Below are 25,193 nucleotides of genomic sequence, written 5' to 3'. Positions count from 1 at the left end.
AGATGATTTTTAATAGTCTGAAATTTTATATTGTTTCTTTTCTTACAAACTTTTTCATTTCTATTCTACACTCCTGCGTAACTTTATCCCAATGTAATATAGTTAATTTTCATTATTCATGGGTTCCGTATTTGCAAATTCACCAACATGGTAAAATTATTCCTTGCCCTAAAATCAGTACTGGAAGCTTTTAAGGTCATTCACAGAAATGGCAGAGTTGTGAAGATTTGAGTTGCTCAATAAGCATGTTCTCAGTTGAGGTTGAGTGTTCTGCTTTCTTGTTTCAACTTCCATACTGCAAACAAATGCCCTTTTTGAGGTCTGTGTAGTGTCATGTTTTTCATATTTTGGTGCTTTTTATTGGTGATTTCACTGTTCGAAATGGCCCCAAGCATAGTACTGAAGTGTTGGCTAGTGTTCCTGAGTTTAAGTAGGTGGTGATGTCCCTTATGGAGAAATACACATTATAGAAACTTAGTTAAGGCATGAATTATAGTGATATTGGCTATGAGTGCAATGTTAATGAATCAATAATATGTAATAAACAAGCTATCTTTAAACAGAAACACACATAAAACAAGGTTATGTATTGACTGGTGGATGAAAATTTTGTAACCAGAGGCTCAAAGGAACCTAACCCTGTATTTTCTCCCTAGGAACAATGCTTTAGTATTCAGCAGTTTACTGTTCGTGGTGACTTTACAGACTACAACTATAGGCTATAGAAAATAACAAGAATCAACTATTTTTTGTTTTAAATATCTTTATGCATCATCCCAAAATATATCTTTGCAACAAAAACATGTATAAGAATTAGTTTATGATATATTTTTAAATTCCCTTGTACCGTAAGCCTTAGTATTAATTTCTAGTGAATTGTGATACGTCATTGCTATTTTTAGTATACAAATCACTTAAAAATATAAATATATATTTGGGTGAATGGTTTCTTGGTATTTTTGACAAATAATTACTAAGCATAAAAATATTAGAAATAAATCCCTTAATTAGGTGAATGGGCTTATTTTTATGCATGGTAACCTGTCTGTGGATGAATATTACTTATTGCTAGAATGAAATAGATTCAGCATCATTTTGTTCTTCCTTTTCATTGTTATGGGTGTAAGCCCATGTTCTAACTGATAAGTTTATCGGAATAGAAGAGATTTTATTATAGCAACTTCATTCTTTTAATGTCTTCAAAATTGTAACAAAAATTTGTTAGTAATATTTGTTATAATAAATCCAGTGATCTATCAATTTATAACCCAATTGAATCCATCTTTAATTTTGTTGAAAATAAAGATTTGAAGCTAATTACTTGGAAAAAAATTATATAGAGACATTCACCTATTCAATTCCTAGGAAATGTATCAAATATATTTTATAAAGTTTTTTTAACTCACTTAATTTTTCTTGCCATTCTATCATTTAGAGGCATTTTGTTCAATCTGATAAATTTTGAAACATTGGGAAAAATTGAAATATTCTTCAGTTTAATACACTTGTCAATATAATATTTATAATAAAATTATTTTATTTAACATTTTTTAAATCAAAGCCTTGGGGCTTCATATTCCGTTTGTGGAAAGTGACTGCCTTTTGACATGATGTAAAACCAATCTTTATCAAATCACACAGCCAATAAGAGTTAATTTTTCAGAAAAAAATCGGCTCGCATAGCCATCTTATATATGATGGTGGTCCCTTAAGATTATAGTACCATATTTTTACTGTACCTTTGCTATGCTTAGAGAAACAAACACTACTGTATTATAATTGCCTACAGTATTCAGTGCAGTAGCATGCTGTACACGTTGCCCTGGGGCAATAGACTATATTATATAGCCTAGGTGTGTAATAGGCTATATAATCTAGGTTTGCATAAATACACTCCATGATGTTTGCACAATGATGAAATTGCCTAAGGATGCATTTCTCAAAATGTATTTCCATCGTTTACTGAAGCATAACTGTACTACGGAGGGTAGGTGAATGGATGGGTGGATGGCTGGCTATGTGGATGTGTGGATGAATGGACAGATGGGCAGATGGATGGTTAGGTAAGAGATGGAACGTTGCCAGAAGTTTGTCTCCTGGGTGATATAAGGTACCGTCATCTTCAGTATTATGGACAACAATCTTAGCTCTGATCTTCTGAGACCTTCCATGAGGAGGAATTACTTCTTTGGCAATAACAAGGTGTAGAAGAGCTAAGAGAGTTAAATGAACATCACCATCTCTCTTGTCCCTCTTTACTATGTATCTGTATTCATACCAACCTAACCCAACCCACGTGCTGATAACACAGTCCAAAATGGCTAAAAAATACATCGTTCATAATGCCAACCTTTACCTTACTCTGAAAGAAATAAAGCTCTACTGTGAGTTAACAGGGATTTGGTTAAAAGGGGCTCCCTGTTCCCAGTTGTTCAAGGCGTTCTCCTTTAACACCCTGTGGTGGTGCACCAGAGCCACCGTGGGGGAGATTGAGTGTATTCCTTTGTTTTGTGAAGTGGGAGAATGTTGATTTCAAAGGGAAGCTGGGACAAAATGATCCATCATGAAACATCAGCCATAAATGTGTTTCCAGACATATCTGTTTGAAGGAACGGTGTGTGAGGAATAGGAGAACTTTCCGTTGGCACGTCCTGTGTACCCTCAGGGTAACATACAGTCCAGTGTGAAAGCCACTGACCCAGAGGAGGGAGTTCAGGACCCAAGATTCTTTTTCCTGCTCCTTTCCTTGTGAAGTCTGGGCGAGCCACTTTTATTCTTTGTGCATCTGTTTCTTTATTTTAAAAATAGGAATAGTAAATGGTTTCCCAATTACCTTTTAGTGCTATTGTGAAGATTAACTGAGATAATGTCTGTAAAAGCACTTTGAAAATTGAGAGATCTATTTAAACAGAAGATATCATTATCAGTATACTAACATCACTTTAGACCAATTACAGTTTACTATAAAGTGTAGTGGAATAGAACTCCATCGGGAACACTTTTCTTATTTAAAGAAAATAAATGGTACATTTTTAAAACCAAACATTAATATGGCACAATTGACGTGATAATTACAATAATTTTTACACCATATGTTGGACCTGAAGTAAGAGTCAATAATTGTTGAAACTTAACATGTGCCTAGGCACTCTTCTAAATACCTTTCTTATATTGATTTATTAAATTCTCACAACAACTTTAGGAGGTAGATACTATTTTTTGATGAGGTACAAAGTATACTGAGAAGGTATACCTTATAAGACACAAACCCTCTCTAGTTATCATCCAGTCTTTCTTCTCCTTTCTTTGTCATCTCCTTCCCCAAAGAGTTTTGCCCTTATTATTATGTCCACTTTCTCATCTTTTTTTTTTTTTTTGGAGACAGAGTCTCACTCTTGTCGCCCAGGCTAGAGTGCCATGGCGCGATCTCAGTTTACTGCAACCACCACCTCCTGGGTTCATGTGATTCTCCTGTCTCAGCCTCCTGAGTATCTGGGATTACAGGCGTGCCCCACCACACCCAGCTAATTTTGATATTTTTAGTAGAGATGGGGTTTCACCATGTTGGCCAGGCTGGTCTCGAACTCCTGACCTCAGGTGATCTGCCCACGTCAGCCTCCCAAACTTCTGGGATTACAGGTATGAGCCACCACATCTGGCCAGATACTATTATTATTGCCTATTTTGTTGGTAATAAATTGAGGGATAGAAACTGTGTGACATGCTTACACAGTTGGTTAGGATGGGACAGAGCTAGTCTGTGAACCCACACAGAGGGTTCTAAAGTCCATGGTCTTAGCCACAGTATACACACCTTATTATATAGATTTTCAGTTGCCTTTTTCCTACCTCTCATTCTCCATCTCCCTTAATGTGATTTCTGCTAAATAATTTAAAATGTGGAAGAATTAATCAAAGAATAAAAAAAGAGTGTTTTGGGGAGAGAGAGAAGGAAAAAAAGAGAGAGGAGGGAATTCTACTGGAGATACGCCCTCGTCAAAGAACCAAAGCTGTTTCCTTGAGGCTATGCGCCATGTGTTCAGCAGTTGCTATGTTCTAAGACCAGGGTCTCTTACTCCCTGAGGAGGGTAGGAAGTCCTCATTCTGTTTCCAGCGGGGAACCTGGAAGTGGCGGGAGACCTTGACATTCCCAGTCTGGCCCAGTGCAGTACTGGGCACTTCTCCCACCTCAAGGAGGGAAGGAGTGGGAAGGCTTGGGCTGTGATTCTTGAGCCTTGCAATCCACCTTTTCAAGTGGTGGCAGCATAGTCTTAAGTTTTTCTCTTTTTGTTTTTCAAAATAGTTTTGCCTTTGAATCTATTTTGTGTGATATTAATAATATTGTCACCCCTGCCTTCTTATGATTACATTTTGCTTGGCGTATTTCTTTTTATTCATTTATTTTGAAACCATTTGTGTCTTTATATCTAAAATGCAGCCCTGTAGACACAGTATAGCTGGACCCACTTCCTTCTGTCCACGTAGTCCCTGCCTTTTAATTGGAGTGTTTACTTTATTAAAATTTAATGTAATTATTGATGTGGTGAGTTCTGGTCACCACTTTATTGTATTTTTCTATCTACCTCTCTTTTTCTTCCATTCTTCATTATCTCCTGCCCTTTTTCGGGATTATTTCAATATTTTCTGGAATTCCATTATGATTTTTGTTTGCTTTTTGGGTCAATATTTTTATTCATTTTGATTTTTACTTTAAGAAATATAATGTCTGTCCTTAACCTCTTAGTCTCTTCATTGTTAATATTGCTCCACTTCATAAAGTAAATAAAAGACCCATATTTACCCCCTACCTATTATGCTATAATTGGCATACATATGATATCTATATGTTCTAGACTCCACATGGAATATAATTTTTGCTTTACATAGTCATCTGCATTAAATAAATTATTTTGAATAAAGCAAAAATATTCCTACCTAATTATCTTCTGTTTTTAGCATTTATGATGCTTTTACTGTTTCTTGTGGATTTGAATCTCTGTCTTCTACCATTTCGCTTCAGTCTGAAGTGTTTATTTGATATTTCTTGTAATATGAGTCTGCTTGTGATAAATTATCTTAATTTTATTTAATCTTAAAGTATCTATTTTGTCCTCATTTTTAAACGATATTTTCACTGGATATAAATTTCTGCATTGACAAGCATTTTTTGCTTTTTGTTTTCTTCCTGAACTGTAATGTTGTGCCGTCACTTCTGGCCTCCATTGTTTCTGACCAGAAGTTAACCGTTAATTACATCATTTTAACCCTGTATATGACAGACAAACTTTTCTTGTTTTCAAAGCTTGTTCCTTATCTTTGGCTTTCCATAGTTTGACTATGCTATGATTTGCCTTGACACAAGCACGTTCATGTTTATCCTGCTTGACATTTGTTGAACATCTTGAATATGTAAATTTATTTCATCACATATTACAATTTGAGGGCATTATTTTTTGAATAATTTTTCTGCCCCATTCTTTCATTTTTTCTTTGTGACTCCAACAACATATATATTAGATCATTTGATATTATCTAGTATGTCCCTAACATCTATTCATTTAAAAACAATTCTTTATTCTTCACTAGTGCTTTCCTCTTTAATCTCCATTTGGGTATTAAATTTATTTAACAGATTTTTATTCCAGGCAATTGTAGTTTTAGTTCTAGAATTTCTATTCGATTCTCTCTCTCTCTCTCTCTTTTTTAATAGAGCTAGGGTCTCACTGTATTGCTCAGGTTGATCTCAAACTCCTGGGCTCAAGTGATCTGCCCACGTCAGCCTCCCAAAAAATTGCTAGGAGTGAGCCACCATGCCTGGCCTGATTCCTTTTTATAATTTCTATTTCTCTGATTATCTGTCATACCTTTCCACTCATTGCAATTTTTTTTTTTTTTACTCCATTAAGGACAGTAATACTACTAGCTGCTCTAAAATTTTGTCTCCTAGTTTCAAAATTAGAGTCATTTCAGGGTTTTGTCTCACTTGATTTTCTTTCCTCCAAGAATGGTATACTTTGATGGTTCTTTGAAATGTTAGATACTTTTAAAATTATATCGCAGACATTATAAACGTAATTACTGGAGACACTGAATTCTGTAATTTTTTCTCCAGTGACCCTTGGTTCTTTGTTTTGGAAGACATTTATTTTGGTTGATCTTGAAAAGAAAATCTGTTCTTTGTGTGCAAGTCTGATCTCCATCTAGATCTTTTTTTTTAATATATATATAACCATTTATTTTACAACAGCTTTAGTTTTACAGAAAAAGACGCAAAAATAGTACAGGTAGTTCCCATGTACCCCACACCCAGTTTCCCTATTGTAAACTTCTTACATTGTTATACTACATTTGTTATCATTAATGAACGAATGCTGATACATTCTTATTAACTAAAATTCAAACTGTATTTGGATATTCCTAGTTTTGCCGAATGTCTCTTTTCTTTTCCAGGATTCCATCTAGGCTACTGCATTGCATCTACTCATCTCCTTAGGCTCTTAGACTCTAACAGTTTCTAAAGACTGTTCTTGTTTCGGATGACCTTGAAAGTTTTCAGGAGTGCTGGCCAGGTGTTTTTTTACAATGTCCCTCAATTGCATTTTGTCCGATGTTTTTGTGAAGATTAGACTGGGGTTATGTGTTTTTGAGAAAAAGCCCACAGAGATAAATTGCTCGTGGAATCACATTTTGTCAAGGGTAAATATGATCAAGATGACTTACCGCTGTTGATGTTGACCTTGATCACCTGGCTGCGGTGGCGCCTGTCAGGTTTCTCCACTGTGAGGTTGTTTTTGTTCCCCTTTCCATGCTGTATTCTTCAGGAGGAAGACACTGTGTGCAGATTCTGTAGTTTACATTCACAGTGTCATTTACATTCACAGGGGCGTTACAATCACAGGGGCGTTACAATCACAGGGGCCTTACAATCGCAGGGGCATTTACATTCACAGAGGCATTTACATTCACAGGGGCGTTACACTCACAGGGGCGTTTACATTCACAGGGGTGTTTACACTCACAGGGGTGTTTACACTCACAGGGGCGTTTACATTCACAGGGGTGTTTACATTCACAGGGGCGTTACATTCACAGGGGCGTTTACATTCACAGGGGCGTTACAATCTACATTCACAGGGGCGTTACATTCACAGGGGTTACAAAACAGGGTTTAATTCACAGGGCTACACACACGGGTTTACATTCACAGGGCCGTTACATTCACGGGCGTTTACACTCACAGAGGCGTTTACATTCATGGGCATTTACACTCACAGGGGCATTTACAGTCATAGGGGTGTTTACATTCATGAGGCGTTACATTCACTGGGGATTTACAGTCACAGGGGCATTATACTTCACCTCCTTGAGCACGTCCTTCCTTTAGCTGAGCAGCTTTGAGTCTGATAATGCACCTTCATCATACAGGGGTTAGCCAGAGACGTGGGTAGACAGAAATTTGGGTTTCTCTTTCTGACTTATTTTCTTCTGCGTCTCCTCAGAGGCAGGTATCCCAGTCTTGGTATTTTGCCTCTTCAGCCAGAAAAACTGTGGCTCTGCAACCAAAGTGCCTGCTGGCCCACATGCCAGGTGCACAGAGTACACCTGGCTTCAAGCCTAAAGCTGTGAGAATGGGCACTCCCTTTACGTAACTGTACTCCTCCTGATGTGGATCCCCTAACTAGAAATCTTCGGGTGCTTTTGTTCACTTTTCTATGGCTTTTCAAGAATCTGCTTTCTTTAGTAAAGTCCCAATTTTATAGTAGTTTTTTTGCAGGAGGGTTGATCCGATAGCCTTTAATAATTCATTATAAAAGGCAAAAATCCTGGCCTCTGTGTAAGTGGGGAGATGAAATGAGGCTTCCTGTCACAAAGAACTTCAAAGACAGGAATCAAGAATTATGAAACAAGCTATTAGAGGATGGTATCATACAGCGTATACTCAAGTGCTAAATGAGTATGCAGGTAATAGTTATAAAAATAAAAATAAATAATAAAATATAAAACATAAAAATAAAAAATAAAAAACTAGCTATAAAAATGCTTGTAGCTAGTAATAATGCAGATCCTTATAACAACCCAATGAAGATGAAATTGCACATGCAAGGTCACTTAACATTGAGCTATGAGTCCAAAGATGCTGTTCTAGAGATTTGTATTCCACCACAAATTATTGGGTAGGGAAATAGATTACTGTAGATGAGATTAGGTTAGAGATGAAGGACTACCGTTAACAAAATTTATTGATGGATCAAAGAGGGTAGGAATAAGGCAAAGCACTAAGACAGGTGTAGGAGGAGAATGTTCATTTTATTTATCTACTGGACATCCGTGTCGGTATCAAATGCTAGTAGATGCAATTATCTGACGTTCCAGTGAGGGCCAGGCATGGTGGCTCATGCCTATAATCCCAGCACTTTGGGAGGCTGAGGCGAGTTGATCACCTGAGGTCAGGAGTTCGAGACCAGCCTGGCCAACATGAGGAAACTTCTTCTCTACTAAACATACAAAAATTGCTGGGTGTGGTGGTGGACATCTGTAATCCCAGCTACTTGGGAGGCTGAGGCATGAGAATTGCTTGAACCTGCGAGGTAGAGGTTGCAGTGAGCTGAGATTGCGCCAGTGCACTCCAGAGTGGGAGACAGAGTGAGACTACAAAAAGAAAGAGAAAGAAAAGAAAAGAAAGAAAGAAAAAGAGAAAGAAAGAAAGAGAGAAAGAAGGAAAGAAGGAAAAGAAAGAAAGGGAGGGAAGGAAGGAAGGAAGAAAGAGAGAGAAAGAGAAAGAAAGAGAAAGAGAAACAAAACAAAGGTCCAGGGAGATGGGAAGTCTGGAAATAAGGATTTGGGAGTTGATGACATATCCATTGCATTACAGCCACGGGATTAGAGGAGGTCACCTGGGAGAATACACAGATTCAGACTTCTGGGAGTAGGGCCAATAAAGGGAGAGAATCCAGAAGAGGAAACTACAAAAGTATGTCCTCTTTTATAGGGGAAACCAGAAGGGTGCACTGGCAGGTGCCAAGAGAAGAAAGGATGATGAGAACAGAAGCCAACTATATTGAATGTCCCTGGAAGGTCAACCTGATAAGAACTGAAATGTGATGACAGGATTGAAGTGTAGAGCTCATTGCTTTACCAAGAGCAGTCTTCGTGTTGGGTCACAGAAGAGTATAAAAATAAAGAAACGGAGACCAGGACGATAAGAAATTCTCAATAAAAATTTCTATGTAGAAAAACGGGGTGGTAACCGCAGAAGGGTGTGAGGACAGGTTGGTTGGTTTGTTAAAGTTAGGGAATACTAGATTTAGTGATAGTTCTCAAAGGTGAAAAAGAAACTTCCCAGGCAAGGGACATTTGGAAACATGTGGAGTTACTTTTGGGTTGCCGCAATTAGCCGGGGCGTGCCCCTGATACTTACTGGACTGCAGGTGGAGCTGAACATCCCATGGAGGTTAGGAAACCCTCTGATGAGGAAGAATTGCCTGCCTTCAATGCACTGAGTCCATTTTTGTGCTCATGTTAATGGTCTATCTTGGGCTGTGATTTTCTTTGGGTCTCTCAGCAAAAATATCTAAGGCATCACATGATGTTATTTGCCATTTAAAAGGACTTCACACCGAACCTTTGACAGTTCTGGATATGACTTTGATTAGTCCACCTTATGTCACCTGTATTCTGCAGAATCGATCACTGGAACAAGGGGAATGCCAGGCATAGATTGGCTTGCATCATCCCTGAACCAATCATTTGACCAATGACAAGGAGGATGAGGCTGTGCTGATGAATGACATCGCTGTTCTCAGTGCAGGAGGTGGAATGGCTGCTTGAGGAGCAGCCAGAATCATTAATTATTGATATTGACTACTATATTTATAAAGTTTTTACCCTGGTCAGACTTGGTAAATAAAATTGTCTTAAAAGAATATAAGGACCCATCCACCAATAACCACTTTCCCTCTTCCCTCCCATTCACTTCCTTACTCTCTGGGACTTCTGAACCCTGGTTAGGGATATCATAAAAAAGGAATCTGGATATATCTCGTTATGTTTTTTCTTATCAGTGCATTATGATGTTGATTGATAATACACATGTTTTATAATGTTTACTGATATGTTGTTTGTTTCTGATACTGTAATATATGTCATCAAAACAATTATTAAAACAATGCGTTTCCAAGCTTTTAATATATAATTAAACCTTAGAAAGTGGAAGTGAGCCATATTCTCTATCATATCTCTTGGTCTCTGGGAGTTTTCTGTCCACCAAGAGGAGCAGAATCCAGAAAAATTGGCTACTTTATTTAGTATTTACCCACATCCTATCTAATTTCCCTTAGTTACCATGCAAGCAAAGGACACTGCTTTAATTAGCTGTACCCCTTCTAGGTGCCTAGAATAGGGAACTATTTTTGGAGCACACACTTGCCCAGCACTAGGAGGATAGGCCCTGTACTAGTCTCTTTCTGAGATTTTCTAATACATCCATAATCTCAATAAATCTTGTGTAATAGACATTGGTGTTGCATCCCTTATACCCATTTATTAGATCAGGAAACTAAGAGTCAAGGTGGCCAGGTAGCTTGTCATAAAATTAGCAAGCGTTACAACCAGCATTCAAATTTCTCTTTATGTAGCTCTGAAGATGTTCTGCTTTCTGTGACTTTAAAGACGTAGTAGATGGGGAGGACTGGGTACTTCCCTCCACTCCCGTTTTGGAAATCATGGCTAGAGTTCAGGGGCTGGTACAGATGGGACATGACATGTTTCCCACATATGTCAGAAGAAGGTTGAGACGCACTGCAAATCACATTACTGCCATTCAGCACTAGCCATTTTTCACATAATGCCACCTGATTATGAACTCAGGGAGTTTCTTAAGATGTTTTTTTTATTCATGCAAATGTTTTAGTTGGTCAAATATTATGTATTTGGTTTATCTTTCCGTTTTAAATTTATATTGTATGTTAGATTTACTGTTAAAAATATTCATATCTGTAGTATTTATGATTTATCTAAATTGAGCTGATGCTTTAAATTTGTAACATTTCTATTACAGAAAAAACTTGTGTATACTTAGGATTTCAATAGTTGTACAGAGGTATCTTGAATATTTTTTGCAGTTTCTCTTTACAAATAATTCTTGTCCTTGCAGTAGGAGTTCCATGATTTGAACCCCTGGAGCAAAATCATAAACTTAGGATCTCCTGGAATTTTTATGTGGTTTTATAGCACCTTCGGCACAAGTTTCAGCCAATTCTTCCAACATTCCTTCCTATGATGTTTTACTTTAAATCTGTTCTCACTAGTAAAAAATGAAATTTAGAATTGGGATCATATCTTTTGTCCTTATAGCCCCTAACTTGTCGTGTGTCTTATCTGATGAATTGGTTGTCTTACGGTCTCTGATCTGAGGATGCTGTGAAGATACCTCGGGGCTTCCAATATGTTTTTATTTCTTCCCCTCTATTTTCAAAGGTGTCAAATGAAATTGATTTAAAAGTGTATCAAAAGCACCTTTTCCTCTGTAATTAGTATTTTTCATCAATTTTCTTTTTTCTTTTGAGACGGAGTCTCGCTCTGTCGCCCAGGCTGGAGTGCAGTGGCGCAATCTCGGCTCACTGCAAGCTCTGCCTCCCGGGTTCACGCCATTCTCCTGCCTCAGCCTCTCCGAGTAGCTGGGACTACAGGCACCCGCCACCACGCCCGGCTAATTTTTTTGTATTTTTAGTAGAGACGGGGTTTCACTGTGGTCTCGATCTCCTGACCTCGTGATCCGCCCGCCTCGGCCTCCCAAACTGCTGGGATTACAAGCGTGAGCCACCGCGCCCGGCCATGAATTTTCTTTATTTGGAGCACTTTGTCACTGGTCGTCCTTCCTTTTTCTAAACACTTTCCATGCTGGTCAGAGATGTCAGGCTTTTGTTCTTGTGGTGCCATCTGGGCCACCTGCCCTCACTTGAGCGTCATGTCTGTTTTGGGGCCCATGTTGTTCATGGTTATTATTCACGGTCCTTTGCTCTTGGCTCCTCACTGGAGCTTTTATTTATTTGTACTGCGCACTCATATAGGGAATATCTGATTCTGTCATATATGTCATAAAGCCTTTTTATTATTATCTTTTTAATCATGAAGGATAGAAATGTGGACTTTTTTTTTTTTTTTTTTTTAGACAAGGTCTCTGTCACCCAGGGTGACTGAGTGCAATGGCACAACCATAGCTCACTGAAACCTCTAATTCCTGGGCTTACACAGTCATCCCCCCTCAGCCTCTGGAGTAGCTGGGACTGCAAGTGCACGCCACCACGCCCTGCTGATTGTTTAAAAAATTTTTAGAGATGGGGTCTCACTTTGTTGCCTAGGCTGGTCTTGAACTTCTGGGCTCAAGTGATCCTTGCCCCTTGGTCTCCCAAAGCGTTAGGATTACAGACTTGAGCCACTGTGTGCCCGGCCTGGACTTTTCTTCTGAGATGGTTTCAGGAAGCCTATTTTAGTAGAAGTGGAATGAGCTTTAGAGTTAGATTGAAATAAATTTGAAACCTGGTTCTCTTAGAAAGTAATTAATGTCCTTAGAAAAGTGGGTACCATTCCCTGGACCTTCATTTATTATTCTATAAAATAAGGATAATAATAGGGACCTGACCAGATCACTGGGAGGCTCAGAAAAACCATATGAGAGCACAATAGCTGGCACATAGTAAGTGCCTGATTATTATTGGCATTGTAATGATTATTATAATTATGATGAGGTGGGTCATCTCACACTGATAGTGAGAAATAATTAGCTATAGTACTACATTTAAAAGAAACACAGCAGTAAATAAACAATAGCACTTGCCCTTGAGGAGTTTGTTATCTTTTAAAGAAGGCAAAATGTATATCAAAAACAGCTAAATGTCCATTATTTTTCAAGGTTACAAGTCGATAGTTTTAAATAATATAAATATTATTTAATGAGTCAAATAATATCGTCTGTGGTTTATTTATGTTTTCAAGATAAGGGAACTGAGACCTAAAGAGGGAGGTTAATAGATTGACCCCTAGCATCCTAAGCCAATTAAAGGAGTCTGTGGGGATTTTTCATAGGTCTTCCAAATGCTTCAGGATGTACTTTTAACCCCTGTGCTATCCTGCTTCCATGAGGAATGTGGTGAATATTATAAGATGTACATAGTAAATGTCACTGGTGCCCTGAATAAGGAAGACCAGGCTTTTGCAGGAGCTGATAGCCAGAGGCTTCTTGGAGGAGGTCACATTTGGAGTGGGCCATGGAGGCAGGCAGGATTTCAATAGGAAGAGGAGAAGGAGGGAGGTCATGAATAAAAGCAAGAAGTTGTGTGCAGCAGTTTTCTGTGATTTTTTTTTTCTGGGAGCATTTAGTTTAACAGAGTACACATGGAGATTAATGAAGAAAATGCTGTAATATAGGTTTGTGCTAGATGAAAGGGATCTTGGAGTCTTTCCTCACCAGCCGACAGTGTGAGACTTAAAGGATTTGAGTGGTGTGACAGAGCTCTGTATTAATAAGGCTCATTTTGCAGAACTGTGTAGGGCCTTTTAGAGGTGATGGCATGGATCAAGACTCCAGTTGGGGGCTATTGTGAGACTCTAGAAAAGATGTGATGAGAGTGTGACTTCGAGCAGTGAGGAAAAATGGAAAGGAAAGGGCAGATGAGAGACGCTGAAGAGGTGGGACAGCAGGTGCAGTGAGAAGACGGCATGCAGACAGACAGACTAGAGGATGCAGCCTGGGTCTCACGGGGAACAGTGGCTTCAATAAGACAAATGGTGTCATTAGCGTCCCCGCCCCCTCCTTGCCAAAAAAAAAAAAAAGGGCAAATAATTGTCTTCATAGACCCAGTGGAGCATTTTGGCCAGGACCATCCAAGTCTAGGGCTCTGAGCCATAGCCCCGAGTGGGTCTTCACTCTGGTCTATAGAGCAGCTTGGATTTTTCCATTGCGATACCTTGAGTGCTAACACATCGCCTCCTATTTTCATTAAGAGGGTCACTGTGGAGGGAGTGTGAGTGTGTACAAGCTGTCAGAGCTGAGTCTTTTCAATAAACTCATGGGACTCTTTCAATTCCAATCAAGCAAGTGTCCTGCTCAAGCCATTCTGTTTCCCAGGATGGATATCAAGGGAGAATGCAATTTTGGTTTGCAGGTCACTGATGAATATGTGAAAGGGAAATCTCATGGGTAACTCTGTTTTTCCCAAATGTTGCTCTATAGCATTAAGTTTTTTGTTGTAAGTGAAAGAAAATATATACCATTCACTGAAGGGCTGCGAGGGGTAAGTCGGTTGAGAAATGTTGCTATGGCCATTTAAGGGCTTCGAGTGATGCTCACTTTCTTTTCTCCCTTCCAATTTCCTTGGTCAGTGTTTGTCAGGTTCAACTCCAGCCATGGTTTCCCAGTGGAGGTCGATTCTGACACCAGCATCTTCCAGCTCAAGGAGGTGGTTGCTAAGCAACAGGGGGTTCCGGCTGACCAGTTGCGTGTGATTTTCGCAGGGAAGGAGCTGAGGAATGACTGGACTGTGCAGGTGAGTCTCCCTTGGCGGCCGTTCCTGGGATGCCACCAGCTCCATTGCTCATGCCGCCTGCGCTGCCAATCTGACATTCATGCCTGAGATCTAATAGAATAAATAGTGCCTGGGGATTCCTTGAACTTTACTCCACACTGCTTCATTAATTCTGACCTTAATTATGCATTATAACAGCAAGCAGGAAAAATTGGAAGAACAACTGCGAGTGAGAAAGAGAGAGAAAGAACACATGAGCTAGGCTTAGTGAATAAATGTTTACTGACTACAGGAGAAGCAAGACACAATTTCTGTGTCTGTTCAATTTCTACCTTACTTATTCCATTTGAATCTTAATGAAGAAGGATTCGAATAAATTGTTCCCAATCAGGCTGCTCAGTCCCTGCACTGTGAGGAATTCGTAACCCAATTGTGACCCCTGGAGGATAGTGAGGGCTGCTGCTATGCTGCGCTAGAGGAGGTGTGGGCTCCAGGCCCCATTGGCAACTAACTAGCTTTGGGCACTCCTTGGCCAGGACTAGAATCACACAGTTCCGCAGCTGGTGGGGAAGGAAGCCTGGAGCACAACAAAAGTATAGCTTTGCATTGAATTTCTCCAAGGTTCAGTAACATCATCCCTGGAAATAGGCCCCTGCAACGTAATAAGAGTGAAGGATGCTCTCTTCTCTCCTGGCCCCAGCAGAGCTTCTGGCAGCCCACTGCTCCTAGCTCCATGAAAGCCCTACACACGTGTCATTCGGATTGGTGATTTTTGTAGGAATTAGGGGGACTGGTGAGGTGATTGATAATACCACCATCACCTAGAACTAGAGACCAGTCCTTTGTTGGGGAAACTCGCAAATACAACTCACCATTTGTTGACGTTATTCTTTGTGAATGCAAGAAAGACGAGACGCTTTCTGGGAATGGTCCCTGTGACTGTGAAGGACCCTGCAGATGTATGTTCCCCTTTTCTTAACCAGCATCAGTTAATTGCACTCAGGTTTACAGCTGTGTGGGTATCACTGCTCCGCGCAGGGGGGCTCCTGGGTCAGAGTACACAAAGTCCATCCTTGTATCTATATCCTTTCCCTGTCTCTTCTGGGTGATGATATTTATGGCTTTGTAAAATGCTCTCAGAATTTGGGTATACAAAGAAGCTATAGAAATGCAAATTGTTCCTGTCATTCTGCATTGCATCTCCTGCTGATGGTGTTGAGGCACATACTCATTGTGCACAAACTGCTGGGCTCTGCTTTCAGGCAATTTGGTTTTATAAGGGAAGTGCATGTGCTAAAAAGTGTTTTGATTTTTTTTTTTCTATTTCAGTCACATAAAAAGATTTTCACTGTATCTGCCAACCTCTAAATCCAAGGATGTTTCCTTCACAAATAAATAATTTTAAAACAGCTCCTTGAATCAAAACATTTTATATTGCCAAAACCTTCAGGTTCTAAACTGCCATTTGTGCTGATTCGTAAAACAATTAGCGATTTCATCTGTAGTTAGACTAACTGCTTCAGATGATTGACTTTGCAAACATATATGCATCAGACATGTGTTGATTTATGAGTCTTTCTTTTGACAAACACTTCTTAAGCGCTTCCAATGTCCTAGGCTTCTCAGGAGATCCAAAAGAGAGACCTAACTCAGCCCCTGTTTTCATGGAGATTGCTCTTTATTTATGAGCCCTAAAACCAAGAGAAATATTAGATTGAACCATATGGGATTGCCATTATTACAGGTTCAACGATTTCATGTGGTTCAACCTAATAGCTGTAATATAAGAATATGAAACATAACTGCCATATCGCACCTAAAAATATTATGAAGTTTTAAAGGTGGAGAAAACAAATCTGGTTGGAAGTCACCAGGAAGAACTTCATGGATGAATTGAATTGAGGTAGGATTCTGTAGATGGAGGAATGGGGGCATGAGCATAGAGAATGCTTGCCAAAAAGGATGGGTTCTTGTTCTTCTAGAACCTGAAGAGAGATGTTGAAGATTGGACAAAAAATAAAATATGGGCTATATTTCACATAACCTTGACTAAGTTGGCACTGAAGTTTCATTGGTGGGGAACTAGAGAAAAATGGCCTGCCATTGAAGGAAATGGGAAGTCTGAAGACCTGGTTTGGTTGGGAGAAGGATGCTGCATTGTTCCAACATGATGGGAGTTGATGCTAGCTGAGTACATGTGTTTGGAGATGTCTAGCTGGCTGTTGACAACTTATGTCTGAGGACAGTGAAAAAGAAAGGTTCATACTTATGGAACTTCTATTAAATCACAGTTCAATGATTTAGGTGCCGAGAAGATGGCAAACTTTGTTCATAGGAGAGTTTCACTGTAAAGACTAGGAAGTTATGCACGTAATTGCAAATTAATGGCTATATTTTCTTTAAGTGTACAACTGGCAGAGTTTTAGCATCCTTTGATATTCTTGTATAATCTTAGAACATATGTTTACAACTGTTTAGTCAATACCATTTAGTTACCCATTATCATTTCAGGTGCTATATTTCACAGTATAAGCACAAAATATCTAATAATAAGTTGCTGCTGAGAAAAAGAAGATGGACCTTCCATATGAGCTACTTAATGCCTCCACTAATGAGTGCTAAATATTCACCTTGGTGTCCTGAAGAGAAGAAGAGATGGCTGGGGTGGTGTCTATGCTTGCTGGGTGTTTTCCTCCTGTTTTCATTTTTATTATCATAGGTGATATGAATATACATATTAGCTTATCATGCAAAATGAGATATTGTGAGTATAAAAGAAGACCCTGTCAATAATTATTCCAGGACAAAAGTTATATGTGGGGAGTGTCCTAGGAAAACTGAGGCAATGATCACCCCACATACTGAGCAGTATGTCTCACACTTAGTTTCACCTTCTTTGAGGAGGAAATTAGTTTTAGTGCCTCACCCCAGATACTTTGGGGAACTATAGCTTGAGACCAGAGTCTTATGAAATGTCATAATTTTAAAAAGCGAGTTTGTTTATTTAACTGGCAAAGGGTATTTGTAAGATTATAATAGAATTGATGTCACATCTAAAAAATTTTCATAGAATTTTCAGTTCTGGGAGAGCATATCCACAGGCCACTTAGAGAAGCACTGTTAGAGCATAGTTATTTTCATTACACACTCATCTGTTCAGTTTTGTTATTGGCGAGACTTTAAGAACTTTAAAAAATTAAAGGAAAATGGAAAAAAATATAGACATTGAAAAACGAATGATCTGGCAGATTTTGCTTCTGGGAAGCTGGAGTAGACATACTTTTCCCTCTTCCTCCCAGCAACTACACTAAAAAGCCTAGACATTGCATACTGTACAGTTGATTCATGGAGTCATGGAGTTAGGGGTGCCAACCACTATGTAGACAAAATTCATGTGTAGTTTTATCTCCCCTCACACTTTACCAATAGCCTGCTATTGATGGGAAGCCTTATTGATATCATAAACAGTTGATTAATACATATTTTTCGTATGTAATCTGTACTGTATGCTTATAATAAAAATACTAGAGAAAATATTAAGAGCATTTCCAAAAGGAGAAAAGATACTTAACTATTCATTAAGTAGAAGTGGATCATCAAGATTTTCATTGTCTTTGTCTTCATGTTGAGTAGGCTAAAGAGGAAGAGGAAGAGGAGTTAGTCTTACTGTCTCAGGGGTGGCAGAGGCAGAAGAAAATCTGCATATAAATGGACCCATGCAGTTTAAACCCATGTTATTCAAGGCTCCGCTGTACAAGCTTAGGAAGATTCTGAAAGTGGTGAGAAGAATGTGGACAGACTAGGGATTTTAGAACCCAAGGAAGAACACAGAGGTGAATTTCTTGAGTTTTCTTTTTGCTACATTACCTTAGATGTGGAACTGAAGAAACTGGCAACCTGGAAATGTCAGTATATATAGACAAAAAGAAAAGAGAAGAGAAAAGAAGTGGAGAGGAAGGGAGGAGCAGAGAGAGACAGAGAGAGAGAGAGAGAGAGAGAGAGAAGGGAAGGGGGAAAGGAAGGGGGAAGGGAAGGGAAAAGGAAGAAAGGAAGGAAGGAAGAAATCCCCAACAATGGTCTGTTTTTTATCCAGAGGACTCAGAAAGGGGCTGCCTAGCAACATAGAAAACATTTAGACAATAACCAGTCTACTCCAGCCAAACGCAACAGAAAAACTGTGGCCCTATCCTTGTCCCCACCAACACTAGTAAAGGCTGAGTGGAGAGCCTTTTGTTTGAAATTTCTGAAATAAAACACTCACTGATGGGTTTGACATAAGAATGGAAGGAACAGAGAAAAGAGTCAGTGAACTGGAAGATGGAACATAGAAATGACATGGTCCAAATTGCAAAGAAAAGCTAGGCTGGAAAAAGAAAAAAGGAATAGAGCCTCAGAGACCCGTGGGCCTCTAACAGAGCATTAAAAGTTTGTGTCAGGGGATTCCTGGAAGGAGAAGATAATGGTGGGCAAATGCTCAAAGAAATAATTGTTGGAAACTTCCGAAGTTTGCAAGAGACAGTTATGGATGGATTCATATAGCTGATTGAATCTAAAACAGGAAAAACCCAAAGAAACCCACACCAACACACAACATAATTCAACTTCTTAAAACTAAAGACAAATTTTAAATCTTGAAAGAAGCCAGAGAAGTATCACACCTTCCCTATAGGGGTAAAATTGTTCTAATTACAGTGGATTTCTCATCAGAAACCATGAAGGCTAGAAGGAAGTGGCACAATGTTTTTCAAATGCTGAAAGAAAAGAACTGCCAACTTGTAATATTATACCCAGTGAAAATGTTGTTCGGGAAGAAAGAACAAATCAATACATTTTTTTTAAGATAAAGAAAAACTAAGCTAATTTGTCACCAGCAGACCTACCCTAAAAGAATGGCTAAAGAAATTTTCTAAACAAATGAAACAACAAAAAAGGGAATTTTGGAACACTAGGAAGGAGGGAAAAACATAGTAAGCAAAAATATAGGTAAATACAATGCACCGTTTTTCTCCTCTTGAGTTTTCTAAATTATGTTAGAGGGTTGCAGCAAAAGTTATAGCATTGTCTAATGTAGTTCTACATGTAGAAGAAACATTTCAGGCAAACATAAACACAGATTCAAGGAAAGGTAAGATTTCTAAACTTAACCTTTAAAATAGCAACTGCAGTAGAGCATGACAAGAATGTATAAAGTAATATCTAGAGTAATCGGTAAAGTAGGTAAATGGCTAAAATACAAAATAAAGACAACACCAAATGCTGGTGAGGTTGTGGAGAAATTAGATTACTCGCAAATTGCTAGTGGGAATTTAAAATGGTAGAGCCACTCTGGAAAAGAATGTAGCAATTTCTTAAAAAATGACATATGTATTTACCAGATGGCAGAGTTATACTCTTAGTTATTTGTCCTAGAGAAATGAAGACATAGGTACACACACAAATTTGTATATGGATGTTTATAGCAGTTTTATTCACATTAGCAGAACATGGAAACAACTCTGATGTCTTTCAGTGGGTCAGTGGTTCGACAAACTGGTACCTCCATACCCTAGAATATTACTCAGCAGTAAAAAAGGAGCCAACTGTTGATAAACAAAATATCTTGGATGGATCTCAGGGGAAATGTGCTGTGTGGAAAAAGCCCATCCCCAAAGATCGTACACTGAATAATTTTATTTATATAACATTCTCAAAATGACAAAATGATAGAAATGGAGGGCAGATTCATGCTTCCTAGCGATTCTGAAGGGGGCGGAAGCAGGCGAGAGGAGGGTGTGTCTGTGAAAGGGTAACAGAAGGGACCATTTGGTGACAGCCGTCCTCTGTGCTGACTGTAACAATGCTTATAGTACAATTATAACGTCTAGCTTGGCAAGATGTTACCATTGGGGGAATCTGGGGAAAAGGTAGCTGTCATCTTTCTCTGCTGTCTCTTACAACTGCATTAGAATGTATAAGCATTTTAATATAAAGTTGAATTTTTAAAAAACCTAGGATATCTGTCCACTTTCACAGAGGAATCGAAACTATCACTTTCTTAGAAGATAAACAAGCTTGCTATTTGTCTCTCTTTTAAAAGGAGAGTATGTATTCAATGAGTGATATTTAACATAAGAAATGAGAAAAATAATTTAATTGATTAGCAGACACATTTAAAGACTTGTTCATACTAACAGTATAGGGTGAGTAAAACTTATAGAGACATTAATGCCTCTTTCTTGAATTCTTTTTTTTTTTCTTTTTTTTTTTTTGAGACAGTCTCGCTCTGTCGCCCAAGCTGGAGTGCAATGGCACAATCCCTGCTCACTGCAAGCTCTGCCTCCCGGGTTCAAGCAATTCTCCTGCCTCAGTCTCCTGAATAGCTGGGATTACAGGCACCCGCTACCATGCCTGGCTCATTTTTGTATTTTTAGTAGAGATGGGGTTTCACCATGTTGGCCAGGCTGGTCTCGAACTCCTGACCTCAGGTGATCCACTCATCTCGTCCTCCCAAAGTGCTGAGATTACAGGCATGAGCCACTGCTCCTGGCCTCTTTCTTGAAGTCTTAAACAGAATTTTTAGCACAGTGTAGATCTGAATAGACATGATGAATATTTATTTGCAAACTCTTTACCAAATATTTAAACTAAGCAAAAGTAAATAGCCGTTGACAATTGTGTACTCCAGTTGTACATACTTTTTAAATTGACTTGTTAGTCATACATTATAATTTTAGGACTGTGTCTAAAATTTATAATTTTAGACACTGTGTTAGATTGGACACAGTGTCTCATGCCCGAAATCCCAGCAGTTTGGGAGGCCAAGGCAGGCAGATCACGAGGTCAGGAATTCGACACCAGCTTGACCAACATGATGAAACCCCGTCTCTTCAAAAAATATAAAAATCAGCTGGGCATGGTGGTGTGCACCTGTAATCCCAGCTACTTGGGAGGCTGAGGCAGGAGAATCTCTTGAACCTGGGAGGCAGAGGTGGCAGTGAGCCGAGATCGCACCATTGCACTCCAGCCTGGGCCACAGAGACTCTGTTTAAAAAAAAAAAAAAAAAAAAAAAGGAAATAAATGATCTGTTGTGGTTGTAGAGTAAACATTAGTAACATATGTATGTAATAGAATTTAGGGATGTAATGGCTTCATTTGTGAACTAAATTCAAATTTTTTTTTTTTTTGGTAATTTATTCAATTTTTTTTTTTTTTTTTTTTTTTTGGAGATGGAGTCTCAGCCCAGACTGGAGTGCAATAGCATGATCTTGGCTCACTGCAACCTCTGCCTCCCAGGTTCAAGTGATTCTCCTGCCTCAGCCTCTCAAGTAGCTGGGATTTCAGGCATGTACCACCACACCCAGCTAATTTTTGTATCTTTAGTAGAGATTGCTTTCTCTTTTGACTATAAAACAGAAGGAGGCTAGTATCAATTTAGAGCACTGAATACATTTCCACCATGATTTTTTGTTTGTATATAAAAGAATTCTGCAAATGACCAATATAGTTCCTATTTTAACTGATTATAAGATAAAAGGAGGCCAGACTGAATACCATTACACCCAGAGCACAGTCGCCCAGTGATTTATTTCTGTGTAAGAGATTGGTCATGTAAATGAGATTCTCATTCGCTACAGGACTGATACAAGCATCTTCTCTCTGAAGGGTTGCCTTGCAAATGGAACTTACTGCTGGCCTCCTTTATTTAGGCAAATGTACATATCCTCTTGAGTTCCTCCAAAGAACAGGTACATTATTATATGAACTAGTAAGTGCTGCTACATGTCCGAGTCTAGAATCAAAGAATGATCATCTGTACAGAGCAAATGCTCACTTTGGGAAGACGCTTATTTCATCTATTTGTGTCTGGTTGCATCTACGTGTCAGAAAGTATCCCTGAATGACTTACCTCTTTACATAATTCAGAACCCTCAGAAATGTTATTTTTCTGTTGAAAGGATGCCTTGACATTTCTGTGCCCGTATGGACTTACAGAATATATCTGAGGATTGCCATCGATAAGCGTAGACTTGAAGAAAGAAAAAGCTGAGATTCTTCTAGTTTATAAGAGGCTGAAGATATATAGTCTGTGGATTCATTTAATAGGCTCTCATCTCACAGATGTTTCCATTGTGATTACACTCATATTCCAAGGCAAGCAACGTGTGAGAGGGTGAAACTCTGCAGCAATCCAATCTCCAAACTCTTAACATAGGATGCATCTTATTAGGGTACAGGAAACCTGATAAATGATAGAGAAGAGATGACACACTGAAACTGTGTTACTGTTCACCGAAGTCCTAGTTTCAGACATTCTGTTGTCTCCATTATTGGACTAAGATTCCATCATCCAATTGACCTGATGTTATCTGAGATTTTGCTTAATATAGTCATCACCCTTTAGAGGAGAATTTAAGAAATGAGAGGTTGTGTCTATACACCCAAAAGCTCTGAACCCAAAGATGATTCACTGAAATTCCATCTTTACTTTTTTCCCTTTTTACCAAGTCATTGTAACAAGCCTGAGATTACTGTCAAGGAACAATAAGATTGTATATGAGAAACCTCTTTGAAGCTTATGTACCAAACTCACTTATGATGAATACATATGGGAGTCTGTGTGCCCCTTCATTTTCTATTTATGTAGGGGCTTGGGTCATAGCTTTAATTAATAAGTTACCATTAGTAAGTATTTACTCCGGCGTTGATCTTCCTTAGATATAAGTTAAATGGCAGATGAAGTTAAATGTGTGGGATATGATCATTTATGTTATAATAGTTTGCGTTAAAGTATAACTTTGGTGATGCCCATAAGACACAGAAAACACAATTAAATGGAAATGGGAGAGTCTGGCCTAATATGTTGTGTTAATTTTTTTTTCCAAATATTAGGTTTAATTTTGATAAAAATAAAATTCTCATAAACAATTTAGCAAAAGAAGTTAAATTAACTGAAATTAACATTAAACAAGTGAAGATTGCCATAGTAGCATTTATAAGGCAAAGAAAGATGGGCTAAAAGATCTTTCTTTGGCCACGTGCTAAATCAGAGGATGCAGACTCATTTGAATGGAGGCAGAACATCAAGTATTTGTTGAACTGTTGTGCAAGCCCATGATTTATAAAGTTGGTGTCGGCATCCTGTTCTAGTATCAATTGTTTTTGGAGTTTTAAAAAATGTTTTAGCCTTTTGTACATATATGTCTTCACACAGAGAAGCATACATTCATTTGGGGAATGCATTTCTTGAGAAAAACTATAATTTTTGTGGGTGTACTTGTGTAAACTGCATTGGATTGAAGATTTTATTCTGTCATTGAATTTTATTTTGCATGGAATATTTCCTGTCTTGTTATTTGTTCTGGATACTTTGCATTCAGAGGTGTCACTCAGATAAAATTTAATATGTAGGCTAATTATGGCACAGTACTCTGCTTTTTAAATTAATAGAATATTCTGATGTTAGAGGGAGAAATGAGGAATGCGAGAACCCACTGATGTTTATGTTTTGAGTACATCACAAACTCAATTTCAAATATGTGGGCTTTTGAAAGCTCAGTGCAGGTTTTGCCAAGGATATTTTCTGCTCATTTTTATAGCCTTACGTATTTCAAAGGGAATTGGGTCTGTGTGTTTGCATTCCATCTATGCGTAATTCATCAAAAACATTGTTCAGAAAAGAGAGGAAATAAACACAAACATTTGTTTAAGATAGTTATGATGTTATTTAAACCTTGGACACTAAGAACTTCAGAACCTTGCTAAAGTAGTTAATTAACATCTGCTTCCTCAGTTTACCTGTTTTGTACCTTGTAGTCAATTCTTCTCATTTTGAGGAACATTGAGATACATGCTGTTCTTTAGGAGCCTAAAACCTTTTATATGCTTTTTTCATTCCAAGGGAGTTTTATGATGCCATCCTACACATGTGCTTATTGCTATATATAAATGAGAAGTCAAAACTTCAAGAATGTCATACACTAGATGGATCACTTAGAGTTCAACTAGACTTTCAAATATACTGTTATAATGAAGTACAGTAGATATGAATCACTCTAAAGTCAGACTCTCTGGGAAGGACAAGTCATTTAAGCTCTCTAGTCTTTACTTTTCTGATCTATATGAAGTGTAGATAGTAATAATGCCTATATTTTTATATGTTTGTTTTGAGTATTATATGGAATGTTACCTACAAAGGACTGACACATAAGCAAATTTTAACCTGTTATTAGTTTAATTTGATGAATAATTCACAAAGAAAAGATAAACATTTTATTTGTGATGTGCAGTAAATTCATCCCACAATTTATTCTGTTTTAAAACATTGCCAAAGGGGACAGATTTACCCCATGCCAAATTGCCTATTCCACACTTGAACTAACCTGAGAACATAATATATTTGTGGGAACTCCTTAGACTTAAGTCTAAACAGTTATCTGAAGAAAATACTATATTCTGGCCGGGCGCGGTGGCTCACGCTTGTAATCCCAGCACTTTGGGAAGCCGAGGCGGGCGGATCACGAGGTCAGGAGATCGAGACCACGGTGAAACCCCGTCTCTACTAAAAATACAAAAAATTAGCCGGGCGTGGTGGCGGGCGCCTGTAGTCCCAGCTACTCGGAGAGGCTGAGGCAGGAGAATGGCGTGAACCCGGGAGGCGGAGCTTGCAGTGAGCCGAGATGGCGCCACTGCAC

General features: G+C 38.6%; 1 protein-coding gene across 4 annotated transcripts in view; it reads left to right on the top strand.

Moving 5' to 3' along the window:
- PRKN (parkin RBR E3 ubiquitin protein ligase) overlaps positions 1–25,193 on the top strand; it is a 1,409,627-nt gene that overhangs the window by 297,784 nt on the left and 1,086,650 nt on the right. For all 4 annotated transcript variants that reach the window (XM_032162049.2, XM_058435658.1, XM_032162058.2 and 1 more), the window contains exon 2: positions 14,380–14,543. In XM_032162049.2, the coding sequence (XP_032017940.1) occupies positions 14,380–14,543 (164 nt within the window). The remainder of the gene's footprint in view (positions 1–14,379; positions 14,544–25,193) is intronic.

This window comes from Hylobates moloch, unplaced genomic scaffold (genome assembly GCF_009828535.3).
Source record: "Hylobates moloch isolate HMO894 unplaced genomic scaffold, HMol_V3 SCAFFOLD_2, whole genome shotgun sequence".
In the NCBI taxonomy this organism is placed as follows: domain Eukaryota; kingdom Metazoa; phylum Chordata; class Mammalia; order Primates; family Hylobatidae; genus Hylobates; species Hylobates moloch.
This window is presented reverse-complemented; position numbering and strand designations above follow the sequence as displayed.